Below are 12,886 nucleotides of genomic sequence, written 5' to 3'. Positions count from 1 at the left end.
AATCTTTAAAAAAATATATTAGCAATGAACTACCATTCTATGGGAGCAAATTGCTATAGATGGCATGTTAGTAAAGTGACATGCCAAACAGCAGCTCAAAGAATGCGCTTTCAAGTCAAACTTGAATTTCAACGAGAGCCGTAAGCCTCCTGGTGTAAGGCTGTCCCAAACACTGCCCAGGACATACTGACTGTAGTAAGTGTGCGTTGTCTATCTGAAATGCTACTTGGACTAGGCATCTCGTAGTCAATCTAGCAACTCCATTTACAGGGGAACTCGGGGTCTGTCCCCCCACAAGACCTGAGGTGCTGTAAGAAATGGGGCCATTCTGCCCTGCTCCCACTGTACCCCAGACCAGGCACACAGTATGTGCTCGAAAAAATATTAAGAAGAGGTGGTCTAGGAAAGATGCCCCCACAGGTTCCTGCCTGATCGAAAACAATTACTTCTCCTCCCCTCACTACCCGATTGATTCAAGAACTTCCTACCACAGAGTCCACAGCAGTGGGAACTCTGTAAGAGGACGGAAGTCTGTGACAATAACCCAGCTTGGGCTTGCTAATTTCCAAACGTGCTCATCCAGAAAAGTAACCTAATACCTGCAGTGGCCCTGTCTCCCATCACATCACCCCAAGTCATCAGTGTCTGGGGGTGGGGGGTGGGTACCTGTGTTATCGGGCATGGACGCCTGGTCTGTGTTTCTTTCCTTCTTAAAGACAATATTTCCGAGCTGCAGGACGGATGACACCACCTTCAGTATAGCTGAGGTGAAGAGAAGGGCAGGTTAAGTCAATGCCAGCGTCTCTAGCGGTCTGGGGGTGTAGGCGTCATGGGGGTCCTGAGCCAGCTTTTTTCTTAAAAACTCAGTCATGAGTGTTTCAGAGAAAGTCAAGCTACCCTAAGTCTCTGCTAACAGGAGAAAACCTGACGTGGCAGTGGGAGAAGCAGAATATTTTCAGGTGGTTTTAACAATCTTGGACTTCCAGAGAATGCTGTGGTGAGCCTCAGCCTGTGGACCAGACCGGCCCACTGCTTTCAGGTGTAAATAAAGTTGTATCAGAACTCACACCCCCAGCCACTCGCAGGTTGCTGCCACCGATGCCTCCCACAGGTGTGTCCTGCGGGTGAGTGGGCTCCAGGAGGCTGCACAGGTTGCAGGGCCTCAAGGGCCGACTCTCAGCCCTCCGCATAAAGCCCTCCAGCCTCTTCGTGCAGCAAGGAGAATGAATGACTTACAGTCACAGACAGCACAATCGCTGTATCTCGCCAACAAAGTGCTGAGCAGAAGATGCCAGGGTGCACACAAGAACACCCGGTGTAAGTCCATTTTTAGAAAGCTCAAGAACGGGAGAATCCTGTTGTGAGAAGTCCAGGTAAGGTTGGCCGTGATTTGGGGGAAGCTACTAGAAAAGGCATGAAGGGACACTAATGGGGGAGGGGTTGCGGCTGGCTTTCTCCAGATTAAAATGGTGCTAGTCACAGACAGAGGTGTGTCTTGTCTGTAAAACACCATCTAACTACACTTAGAATTTTCTAAATGTAAATTACATCGATAAAAGGTATTTTTAAAAACTCAAACCTTGTGCTTTGTAACATATTCCGGCTGAGCGAGATGCTCGTGTTAGGGTAAAGAAGGAGGAAATGTTTCTCACTTGTCTCCAGACAAAACAATGTGTTTCCAGACCCTTGGCTCCTTTCTCACTCTTTAGCCCTTTTGGGGAGGGCTGGCACAGCCAGGCCATGGCCACGGGCAGGCACCGGTCACCTTAAGGCTGACTCTAGCCGGTGCCATCTGCTCAGTTACTCCCTTACTCTTTCTTTACAGTCCTGTCTCCTCCTTCAATTCATTTTAATAGGAAACTTTATCTTAAGAGAAAAATCACAGAGGGTGGCAATAACAAATGCAGGGAAAACAGCAACATCATCACATTCTAGCAACGTGGTCTCAGCTCCACCAGCAACCCTCGCTGTGGGACAAGTTCCTTCACATCTCTACCTCAGTTTCCTCCCCTGCCAGTTGGAGACAACAGTCTCTTCATAGGGTTGCTGTGATATCAAATAATGCATAGAAAGCACTCAGCATCTTGCTGTATCGGCTGATAGCTTCCAGTTAAACACATCAGAAACATTTCTGATTTCTTTCCTAAGGTCAAAAAGTAATTTAAGATAGTCTCTACCAATACACATTTTTAGTTTGTGCCAGTTTTCTGCTGTTTAAATAAACAGAACACCCTGAAACCGTTAAATGGGGATGGGGGTGGTTTAGGAAATGCCCGGCACACAGCAAGAACTTAACCATTCCTAGTTGTTGTTGCTGTTTTATTCCTGAAGCAAAATGGATGTGTGTTCCAAACACAATGTGTCATTCTTGGAGAGCCCAGTCATTCAGGAAGGGTCCTGTGAGCCTGGTGTGGGGCCCCAGCCAAAACCCACACTCTGTCCATTTGTCAACAGACCCATGGAACCTTCTCTTTCTGGGCCCCAAGTCATCTCGGGAGGCTCTGTCCCTCCTGCCCACTGCATTTAAGCCTTTGTGCTATTCTGGGGCTCTGAGGGGGTGTGGGCGTGGGAAGGGAGAGAAATTTTCCACAATCTTGCTCTGGTTTCTCAAAAGAAATTAACCTTGCACACGGGGGCACATCTAATCCGGAGAAGTATTTCTTGAAGCACAGCGTAGAAACCAAGAATATCTCCTCGAGTCTTCCCTGTTCTCAGGACTGAATGTGTTTCTTGGTCATCAGCTGGTGACATGGTCATCACTGGCCTGTGCCGGGACTGCCTCTCCAAGAACAGCCAGCTAACCCACTGCCTCTGTCTATGCCCCCTCCTCTCCTCTGCCCACATACTCTCCATAAGGCCAGCCAGTTTCTACCTCTGGTTCCAAGAGTGGGACAGAGAGCATGACACCCCAACTCCAGAGTTTTCCACATGTCTGACTGCAGTGAGCAGCAACCACCTCAAAGCAGATCAAGCACCAAGAGTCTAGTTAGAGACTCGAGCAAGGAATCCACTCTGCTTTTCTGCTACTAGATGAAAACCTAAGGATGGTGCTGGTGCTGCAGCAGCCATTTCGCTGCCAAGAAACTTCCTAAAGACAATCTTGTTCAGGGACTCCCTGGTGGTGCATGGGCTAAACCCTCAGCACTATCAAGCATTGAGGCCTGAGTTCAAAGTTCGATCCCCAGCTGGCCAGGAAGCTGACCCACATGGTGCAGCAGACCTCTCCTGTCTCACCTGCTCAGTCTGCCTCTTCTGCTCCCCACTCTGTCTCTGGTGAATCCGCTTACTCCCGTCCCCCACCTCTGGCCTACACCTCACTTCTTGCAAGCAGAAATAAATCTTTTTTATTAAAAAACAAAGACAATCCTGTTGAGAAGACCCCTTCCAGAGACATCCCATGAGTCCCTGAAACCAGCCTTCCAGAAACTTTCAGTTCTATGAGTAAATCGTTTTCCTTTTCACATAAGCTAATTTGGGTCACTTATCACTGAAAGAACCAAAGTGATACAGTAACTTTTCAAAATACCAATATTTTTCAAAATACCCCCTGAAGTAATGTTCATTTCCTTTTCTCTGTTTCTGAGGCGGGGAATTCAAAGGACAGAAATCTGTCCTGACCGGAGATGAGTGTCTAGCTGGTTCTGGGGGACTGAGAGTAGGCACCCAGCCCTCCTCACCCAGCTGCTCCTCTTCATTGAAGCCCATGATCCCCATGGCCTCCAGGGTCTCCTGGAACATCTCGTCGTCCTGGGCAGCCGGGATGGGCACGTAGCCATTGGAGAGGAAGGTGTAGTTGCTGAAGCCCTCTAAAAGCAAGTCATCTAGAGGAGAGGAAGAGGGGTGTGGTCAGAAAGACACACTTCTGCTCTGAACAGGAGACAGAACCTTGGAGAGGGTCTGGGCCCTCACAACTTCCATCCCTTCTAGAAGACTCAGATAAAAATCTTCCTTCTGCTTCACTGCATAGAAGCCATGACCAGCCATGCCTGGCCTCAGCCAGAGGCTGAAATCCAGCCTGGGACCCTTGTCCTAAGCCACGGCCCCTGATGTGTGTTTGCATTTACCTGGAGGAAAGGACACCTTTATCTCAGTTGTACAAAGGCACCTATTCTCAGGAACCCATCTGAAAAGTTACATCAATTTTCACTTATCCATTTATCAAAATCTGTATCATGCACACATATGAATTAAAAATCAATTACTAACAAAGGGCTTATAAGGAAAACACCATTCTCAGTCCCATCCCTTGCCTTACAATCACTGCTTTTATCACTTGTAACTGTTTCTCCTGGTCATTACCACTATCACACCTCATTTCTAATGGGCTATTTTTTTAATAGTATATAATTAGATAGTGTCAGTTATCTTCCTGCTGTGGTGAATGAAGATTTAGCTCTTTTCGCCACCCTCCATGTCCTCAGTTGAATCAGTAGCGGAGGCTACGTCAGGGGCTGCCACCTCTGGTCTGCCAGTATAAATAAAGACTTCTCAGAACACGGCCCTCCTGGGTCCCTGTCGGTTGTCTATGGCTGATCTCACAAAGGCAGAGCTGAGCAGCGGCACCAAAAATCATATGGTCCTCCAAGCCGAAAATACTTACCATCTGGCACTTTAGCAAAAACACTTGCCAACTTCTTGTTTATATTCTTGCTTCTATTAATCACTGCATTCTGTATAGTCGTGTTTGGTGACCCTTTATGTGATACAATCTCCCTTTTGTCCCAAAATTTATAATTACTTTTCTTTTTCTTGCTCTATTTGCTTCTATGACACTCTCCATCACATCACAAATCCTATTCCAGAACAAGTTTTAACGAGACTGGATATGATGATCGTTGTGGAGAAAAGTCAGTAAGACTGCTTTCTTTTTAAACAAAGGTCTTGGATGAGCCAGGTCATTTGGCAGTTACTCGGTAGACTTGAGGCTAAATGGACTCCACAGCACTAGTGACCTCAAGCCTTTGGATTAATCGAGACAGCTAATTAAAGTCACAAGACAGTGACTCCTGGCCAACACTTCATTATCCAGACTGGATAAGTTACAGACATTGCTCTGGCTCTGAAAGCCTAACCTCTTCCAAGATCCATCATCAAGAATGCAACCGATCCTGAGGAATTTGGCTGTTAGCCTTCTCCTTGCCCAGTTTATGGAAGACTTGAGGCAGAACATGAAGCCGAAACCCACGTTACCAAAACACTGGCTTTGGTGATAAAGAAGGGATGGAGACATGTTTGTCTGCTCCCCACTCTCTCTGGTGAGTCCTCTTACTCCTGCACCTAGCCTACACTCCAGTTCTTCTACACAAAGATAAATGAAGTAAATATCTCACAATAAAAAAGAATGACCGCAGCCACATGCATTTGGGGACCGCAGGAATCATGCATTTGGGGGCCAAATTCAGGACCCTTCCCTGAGATCCTGGACTCTGTCTAACAGTTGCGGGGAAAGCCGGTGTGGTAACAAAGCAGGATGAAGCTGCCCAAGGTGCGTCCTCACGGGTCACTTACTTTTCATCTTCTCCTTGGCTCCAGCAATCATGTAGTAAAAGATGTGGAAGGTCCTCTCATCTCTGGCTTGGCGAATGGCTCTGGACTTTTCCAACAAATCTGGTTTGGGAGTTAAGAACTCCAGGTACTCCACAGGTAACCCCCTTGCCAGAAGCTAGCCTCCCTCCCTGTTCCCGGTCACCCCAGCAGTTGCAGGTGAAGCCCAGGGCCAGGAGGGGCAGCTTGAGGACAGCCAAGAGCCTGGTGCTGGAGCAGCGTCAAGAGTCCATGCCTGAGCCCCACAGCTGAGCTTCCAGGCCTAGCTCGGGGCCCACTGGCTGCCGGTGCAGGAGTCAGGCCCACCGAGAAGGCGGGGAGCAGCAGGAAAGGAAAGGCACAGAAAGACGGGAATCAAAGGCCCTCGGGAGGGAAGATGGAAGCTGGTGGCTTGGTTTGGAAATGTCTCCCCACAACCACCACCCTCTCGCCTTCTGTAGTGCAAGCTGTTGAGACATTAGTGTGAAAACCCTGACGCCCCACTAGGGCTTCTTGATCCCTGCGCTGAGCGCTTGACATGAGCTACCTCCTTTCAACCTCATGACACCTTCTAGAAAGAACAGGCGGATTTAATTGACATTTTCAGTAAAGGGAAACTGAGGCTTGGAAGGAAAGAGTTAGGAAGTGGCAGAGCCAAGTGTCTGGTAGTCACAGTACCCAGCAAGGGGCTGCACTTCACAGGGCAGAGAGCCCGCCCCGGCCAACTGAGTGACTGTGAGCCAGCCAATTTACTTGGGAGACGGTCAACAGGCCCTGCGAATTAAGGAGGGTTTTTCTGAAGTGGGGAGCGTGGCGGCCAGGGTCTCGGGGATTGAGCTGCTGCACCAGGTGGATTTCCAGGGGTCCCATCACTAAGCGGGATGTGGCAGGAGCTGGCTGCCTGGACTGAGTGAGCCCACGTCCCATCTGGACAGCAGTGTCTCCCACGTCTGTCCATCACCTGGGACCCAGAGCGCTGCCCCACCCCCAGGGCTTGACATGCAGTATCTGGTGTCAGCCGGCACCCTCCAGGAAGATGTGGCGAGCCAAGGATACACGTGTCGATGTTGGCGCCCACGATGTAGCCGGTGACGTCGAAGTTGATGCGGATGAACTTGCCCTGCAACAGGAAGACACAGCTCACACCGTGGCCGTCTCGGCCCCCACCCCCGCTGCAGGCAGGTGGGGCCTGCAGGGGAAACCCAGAGACTCAGCGTCTCACGGTCAGCTGGTCAGAAGAAACCACCAGCTTTGGAGCTGGGTCTATCTCGGTCTTCCAGCAACAGAGGAACTTAGTATCGCACACCTTGATTCCATAGCAGTGACCCCCCCCGCCCGTCTTAGCTCTTCATGTTCCAGAGGCAGGAAACTGAGGCAGAGAGGGTGGTGTGATCCACGCCATGTGGCAGTGCTAAGGTGCAGGCCTTTTTACCTCAACCAGAGGCTGGAGGGCTCCCCACAACCTGGGGTGGGGGATCCCCTTCTCTGCACCATCAATCAGGTCCAACTAGTTGCAAGTTAAGCCTCTTTGGGGCAGGGGAGCAAGCCCCCAGGGAGCCACACAATTCTCCAAGCAGGCCAAGGAGGTTCTGTGCAAGGTTTGAGCTATGCCCGCCCCAGCCCCCAGCATCACTGATCTTTCCACTCAGAGATGACGCCCAACGCACCTGCCTCATTCAGGTGGCAAACTGAGGCCGGCCAGGTCCTGCAGGTGACATCCACCTGGTCCTACTTTCTCACTAGCTGACAAGGGGCTCCATCCTCCCGCCCTGCCCCAACATGATGCACGAGCAGAGCCTGACCCAGAGGACTGACGCCCTGAAGCCCTAAGGCTGGTTCGGCCGAAGGACACGGTCTCCGTGAGGAGCTGGGCGGCAGAATGGCCGGGTTGGCCAAAGTTACTGCAACTGCCAAAGGTGCCCCCTCGAGCCCCTCGTTCTGGCCGCCCCCTTCCAGGGGAGCCCCAGGGTTGAATTTGCTCTTACTTAGAACAGGCTGGAAACACCACCCCCTGTGGGGCTTCTTGCGGGGGCAGGACATGATGGTGCTGCTCCCAGTGGGCAGGGCCAGGACGCTGGGCGGTGACCGGGAGCATCCTGGGTACTGAGCGCTGTGCATCTTCCCCTCCTAGGGCTTTCCAATACCCGCCTGTATGCAGAGGCAGGCCTAACCTCTGGGCCTAAGCGCTCATTGCTTTAGACAGAAAGACACAACACATCTAAGTGTTGTTCGAATGGAAGCAGCGCTGTTTGTGTGGCTGTGGAGCAGATGGTTCTTTGCTTCTGTCTGAACCTCCCCGGGAGTCGGTGTCATTTGAAAGAGCCACCCTGGTGTTGCCTACCTGGCAGGAGGCGAGGGGACAAGGGTCTTTTGGGGGGCTAGCCTGGGCCCCCACCATGTTTTCAACATGAATGGTTGCGTTGGGCTTCCCCTTCACATTACAGCTCGGTGTGACGCGGGTCTGTGGTTTTGATGGGAGTAGCAAGCCACAGTCTGTGATGCTGGCGTCAAGTGAGAGCACACAACATAACTATTGGTTATACGCCTTGGTCATGGGAACCCATGTGGACACCCAGGACAAAGGTGCTCACCTAAGTGGGTACAAAAGAGCTTTCCTGGGGTCCCATCCCATGAGGGACAGTTCCGGGGACCCCCACCATCAGCAGGTGGGGGTCGCTATTGGCCTGTAGGCACAGCCTTTCCTCGTTAAAATGTCTTTCTAAAATTCTCCTACAGAAGCCCCCACATCTTCTCCTGCACAGTAAGGTACTTCCTGTGTGGATGCATCAACAACCCCCCTTCAGGGTGCTCCTGCCCCTGGAGGAGTGTGTATGGGAATGCGGCACCTCCTTGATATGGACCATGGCTTTGGAAGACTACAGCCGATGTGAATTGTTCACAAGAATCCTAGAAATCTACTTCAGTGCCAGGTATACAGTAGGCACTGAATAAGAATGAGCCCAGCAAATAGAAAGATGAGAATGGTGTGTATCAAAATGCCTATCAGGATGATTGAACACAGTAGGTGCTTAATAGGTAGTTGCTGCAGGATGTGTGGCTGGCACATAGTAGGTGCTCAATTCATGTTTTGCTGACTAAATGGTTATTCAATATGAGTGACTAACCGTACTCAGTACACAGTCACCAGATCAATTAGCTATTATGTCTGACAAGGGTCTAGGACACCACAGGTGTGTGTGTCTCAGATAGCTGCTGAAAGAGCAGTGGATGAATGAGCGAGGAAGGATCCCTGGAGGACCACAGGGTTGGACAGGACTAACGACACAGAGTGACACTCTTGCGCTGACAGCCCTCCCCCTCCATCCCAGACACCCCTGTGCACACATCCCACATTCCAAGGCAGGAGGTGAAACCATAGACTCAGACCCTTTCCAGAAAACCCACATGACTTTGCTACTTACGAATCGTGAAGAGTTGTCATTCTTGACGGTTTTGGCGTTGCCAAAAGCCTCCAGAATCGGGTTTGCTTGCAGAAGTTGTTTCTCCAGCTCACCCTAAAATTCATCCACATCTAGTTACTGGAGAAAGTGGCCCAGCCGTTCGATGCTGCCCTCGAGGGATGATGCCATGGAACTACCCTTAACCCGCGGGTTCTCTCTAACCTATCTCCTACCCCTTTGGAGACCCCAGGGCTGATGGCCAGCTTTCCTTGCGGATTCCAGATGAGAAGCAACTGACTGAGTTCTGTGACAGCTAGCACATCTGTTCTCTGGGCAGGTCACGCTCCCCAAGACCGGGCTGCTCATCCAAGAAGGAGCCCAGGATGGACTTCTGCCTTTGAACGAGTATTGCTGCCAATGACGAGGTCTAGATCACAGTTAAATGCCCGTGGAACTGAGCAGTGTGCAGCCTGTACTGCTGTCCATGATCTTCGTCCTCTGCAACAAGCAGTTTTCACCTAGTTAAGCCATACCATTCCTAGTGGGCACAGTTGCAATGTTTCCTTTCTCTGGACTAGTTTTCTGAAGTCTATGGAAGACAAGTGAGGAATCAGCGAAACCCACTGGGAATGCGTCTGACTGACTGCAGGACAAAGCCTCAAAGCAGGTTGCCTGAGCTCCATTCACCAGGTTAAATGCAGCTGAGGCTGGACACAGCCCATGGCCCCCTTCCAGGGGCTTCTGTGCACCAATGCAGCCACGTGATTGATCACGGCAGGAAAAGGCCAATGGGGTAAGTCATGCCAGGGAAGTGATGAGCTGCTCTTTGCCACAAACACGGCTGCAGCAGCTTGGCCCAGAGGCCTCCCCCTGGGCGGTCTGGATCCTGGGGGTTTTGTCCTTGTCCTCTCTGCTCAACCTCTTCCCTTTTTCCCCAAGAGGTAAAAACCTAGCTGGGTTAAACCGCAGCTGGGAAAGGGACTAGAGGGGAAAGGGAGCCTTCTTCCTGCTGCTCTGGCAGCCGGAGGGCATCGTGGTGGCTGTCCCAAAGGGACACCACAGGGAGCCACTCTTTTTTTGTGTTTGTGGTTGTCCACATGACCTTCTCCTTTGCAGCTCCCACGTGAAAATCCCAGCCCCAAGAGACTCCTCCGTAACTGGGACTTTGAAACTTACAGTGAGTGGAACTCATTTCCCTTGGCTAATGGGGGAGAGTAGGGGATGCTTCTGAGAACACCAACTTGGGGTTCCCGTGTCCTTTACTAGAATGGCAGTTCTTGCTGATAGAGCCAAAAGGTCCTCAGCAGAGCCTTAAGCCAGTACATCTGGGCCAGCTCACTGATGTATCGATAAATAAGACGGTGGTCCAGAGAAGTGAATGGACCTGGCCGAGGTTGCCCAGGAACAGATACCAAGCAAGAGTCCTGCTTCTCCCCACTATGACACTACCTCCTCCCCCACATATAGCTAAGGTGGGTTGAGTGTGAGCCTCCCGGGAGCTGTGGGGTGTCTCCTCCTGGGACCACACACCAGCCCCCCAAGCTCTGCGTTGGAGATGAGGTTACACAGCTATGTGTTGCATAGCTGGGGCCTTACCTTGCCACCAAAGCTACTGCACAGTGAACCCCAGACTCCCCTTGCTGGAGCCTTGGGCCGAGCAACCAGCATGCAAAGACAGACACGCACTGCACTGCACACGCATGCACGAGACACACCAAGGTGCAGGGCAGGGCTCAGGGAGCAGTTTAGGGGTGATGGCAGGGAGGAGGGCGGAGGCAGGCCAAGGCAACACCAGAGATGCTCTAGGCCCCTAAGACTGTCCTAAGACTCAACAAGACTGGACAGATGTTCCCTGGGCTATCCAGCCAGGGGTGCTGCAGGTGGACACGGTGGTGGGGAGGTGAAGGGATCCGCCCTGAGCTGGGGGAGTCCACTCCAGGTTGGGGGACCTGGGGGTGGCGGCGCCTTCACATCCCACGCCACCACCTGCAGGGTGGCATCTGGGGCATTTGCTGGCCAGGGCCCATTCTACCCTCAGCTAGGGGACCCGGGGTGTGACTGGAGCATGCAGATCTAAATCCACTCGGTGCCTCCCGCACACGCCAGGAACACACCCTCCGTTACTCACGTAGGCAAAAGATGGGCCTTGCTGTGGTTGGGCGACACAGTATAAAACAAACGTCAGGTTATCGCAAGCTCGTGCACAAGGGGTCCGGAGAACCCATGATTTCCACTGCCCCCCAGACACGGGACACCCCCCTAATTGGGACGGTGATGCCTTTCCTTTGCTGTTCCCTTCTCTCTGCTGAGCGCTGTCTTTCTACCATGTCCCAGAGACCAGGCGCGTCAAGGGCTTTGCAGTGCTGATGCCTCTGAGTCTCGCTGGGCTCTGCATAGCGCTATCAAGTGCGACCCTGTCTGGGGATTGTTGGGCACGGAGTGAGGACAGATGGGGATCAGCCATCGCTATTCAGCCTTGTTAATTCTCGTTTTTGCTCTTCCAGAGGAAGGGAAGCCACGGTAAGTGGAGTTTTACCACTGCGTGGGCTTCGGAGCCACCTTTCCCTACAAGCCACGCCACAGACAGTTCAGGAATGCCGGCTCTGGGTTTCCTGCATTGATTTGAGGAAGGAAGGTTCTCGAAGTTACAGCTGGCCCCTGCCCCAGCTCTCCTGGGGCCTCCCAACAAGCTGGTCTCTGTGGCAGCTCTGTGGCTGTGTGGGGGCTGGAAGCAAGACTTGGTGACCCCAACTCGGGCCTCCAGCCAGCCAGCTCCCCAGCCCCAGCCCTTTGACAGAGGCACTGGCAAGTCCTCCAAGCAGCCCTGTTGCTTGCCCTCCCTCCTCTGGGACAGATGAGGCAGGGCTAAGGTGGAGAAGGATGGACCCCGAAAGTACACTTCTAGACACCCGTTCCTCTTTTCCTTCTGAGTCCTCAATCCGCCTGTGACCCCACAGCAGCCTGCATGGCTACTTGATGACCTCCTTGTTCTGGTGTCTAGAAGCCTAGAGACCAGGGTGACCGTGTCTCGCAGGCTAGCGCCATCCTGCAGTGCCCACTTCTCAGTGTCCCTCGTCCTCCCTTGCCCCCCAGGCCCCCATAGGGGAGGACAGTTATGCCACAAATTCTAGGGGTTCACTAAAAGCAGAGACTCTCAAGCCGAGGTGACTGTATGCCCCCCACAGGACACCTGTCCAGGTGGAGGTGGCCACCGTGGCCAGTGGGGAGGGGCCGGGATGCAGCTCATCACCCCACAGTGCACCAGCGGCCCCACGTGACAAAGGCACCTTGAAGCAGCCCTGGTGTGGTGGGAGTGGGGTCTCCCTGTCCTTGGACAGGACCTCACACCAGCTGAGGAGTCACCCAGGCCAGTCAGGAACGTGCCCCTCTGGCAACCAGTCTGGAGGGCCGAGCTTGCAGCACCCCAACAGGGCCCCCACTTACCGTGATGTCCTTCTTGCCCTTGTGGGAGGAGGCCACCACGGCCAGGTACTGGATGACCTTCTTGGTGTTCTCGGTTTTCCCGGCTCCAGACTCGCCTCTGGAAGACACAGCCAAGGGGGCCATCAGCAAACACCCCATGTGGCATGTCTGCCTCCTGCAGATGCCTGTCCACCCACACGGGTGACCCGTGGGCGCCTCTCCCAGGCCCGCGAGTCCATGGCACAACTGCCACCATCGCTGCCATTTGCCAGACAGAGAAACTAAGGCTCCTGCCAGGGAAGAGACTTGCCCAAGGTCAAGTTGCTGGGGGAGGGTGGGGCTGGGCCTCCAGCCCTGGCCAGCTCCCCATCTGCTCTCCCAGGAAGAGGAGGAAGGCGAAGAGAGGGAAAGAGGGAACCGAGTTTCCCCCAAGGAACCAGACTTAGGCTTCCTTTGAACTGTCTACATTGTTTTGTTTTGTTTTTTTTTTTAAAGATTTATTTATTTGTGCATACAGAACTGGGGTACAGGCCAGGGGC

At 52.6% G+C, this 12,886-nt stretch overlaps 1 protein-coding gene across 2 annotated transcripts in view; it reads right to left on the bottom strand.

The window, feature by feature from the left end:
- Nucleotides 1–12,886, bottom strand: part of MYH11 (myosin, heavy chain 11, smooth muscle) — an 82,653-nt gene that overhangs the window by 31,992 nt on the left and 37,775 nt on the right. For both annotated transcript variants that reach the window (XM_012731877.1, XM_004692106.2), the window contains exons 5-10: nucleotides 12,369–12,465; nucleotides 8,946–9,038; nucleotides 6,580–6,643; nucleotides 5,509–5,607; nucleotides 3,678–3,821; nucleotides 667–762 (exon numbers count right to left, since the gene is read on the bottom strand). In XM_012731877.1, the coding sequence (XP_012587331.1) occupies nucleotides 667–762; nucleotides 3,678–3,821; nucleotides 5,509–5,607; nucleotides 6,580–6,643; nucleotides 8,946–9,038; nucleotides 12,369–12,465 (593 nt within the window). The remainder of the gene's footprint in view (nucleotides 1–666; nucleotides 763–3,677; nucleotides 3,822–5,508; nucleotides 5,608–6,579; nucleotides 6,644–8,945; nucleotides 9,039–12,368; nucleotides 12,466–12,886) is intronic.

Source organism: Condylura cristata, unplaced genomic scaffold, assembly GCF_000260355.1.
Source record: "Condylura cristata isolate star-nosed mole 26May11 unplaced genomic scaffold, ConCri1.0 scaffold00032, whole genome shotgun sequence".
Taxonomy (NCBI): domain Eukaryota; kingdom Metazoa; phylum Chordata; class Mammalia; order Eulipotyphla; family Talpidae; genus Condylura; species Condylura cristata.
The sequence above is the reverse complement of the archived record's forward strand: the minus strand, read 5'-3'. Positions and strand labels throughout refer to the sequence as shown.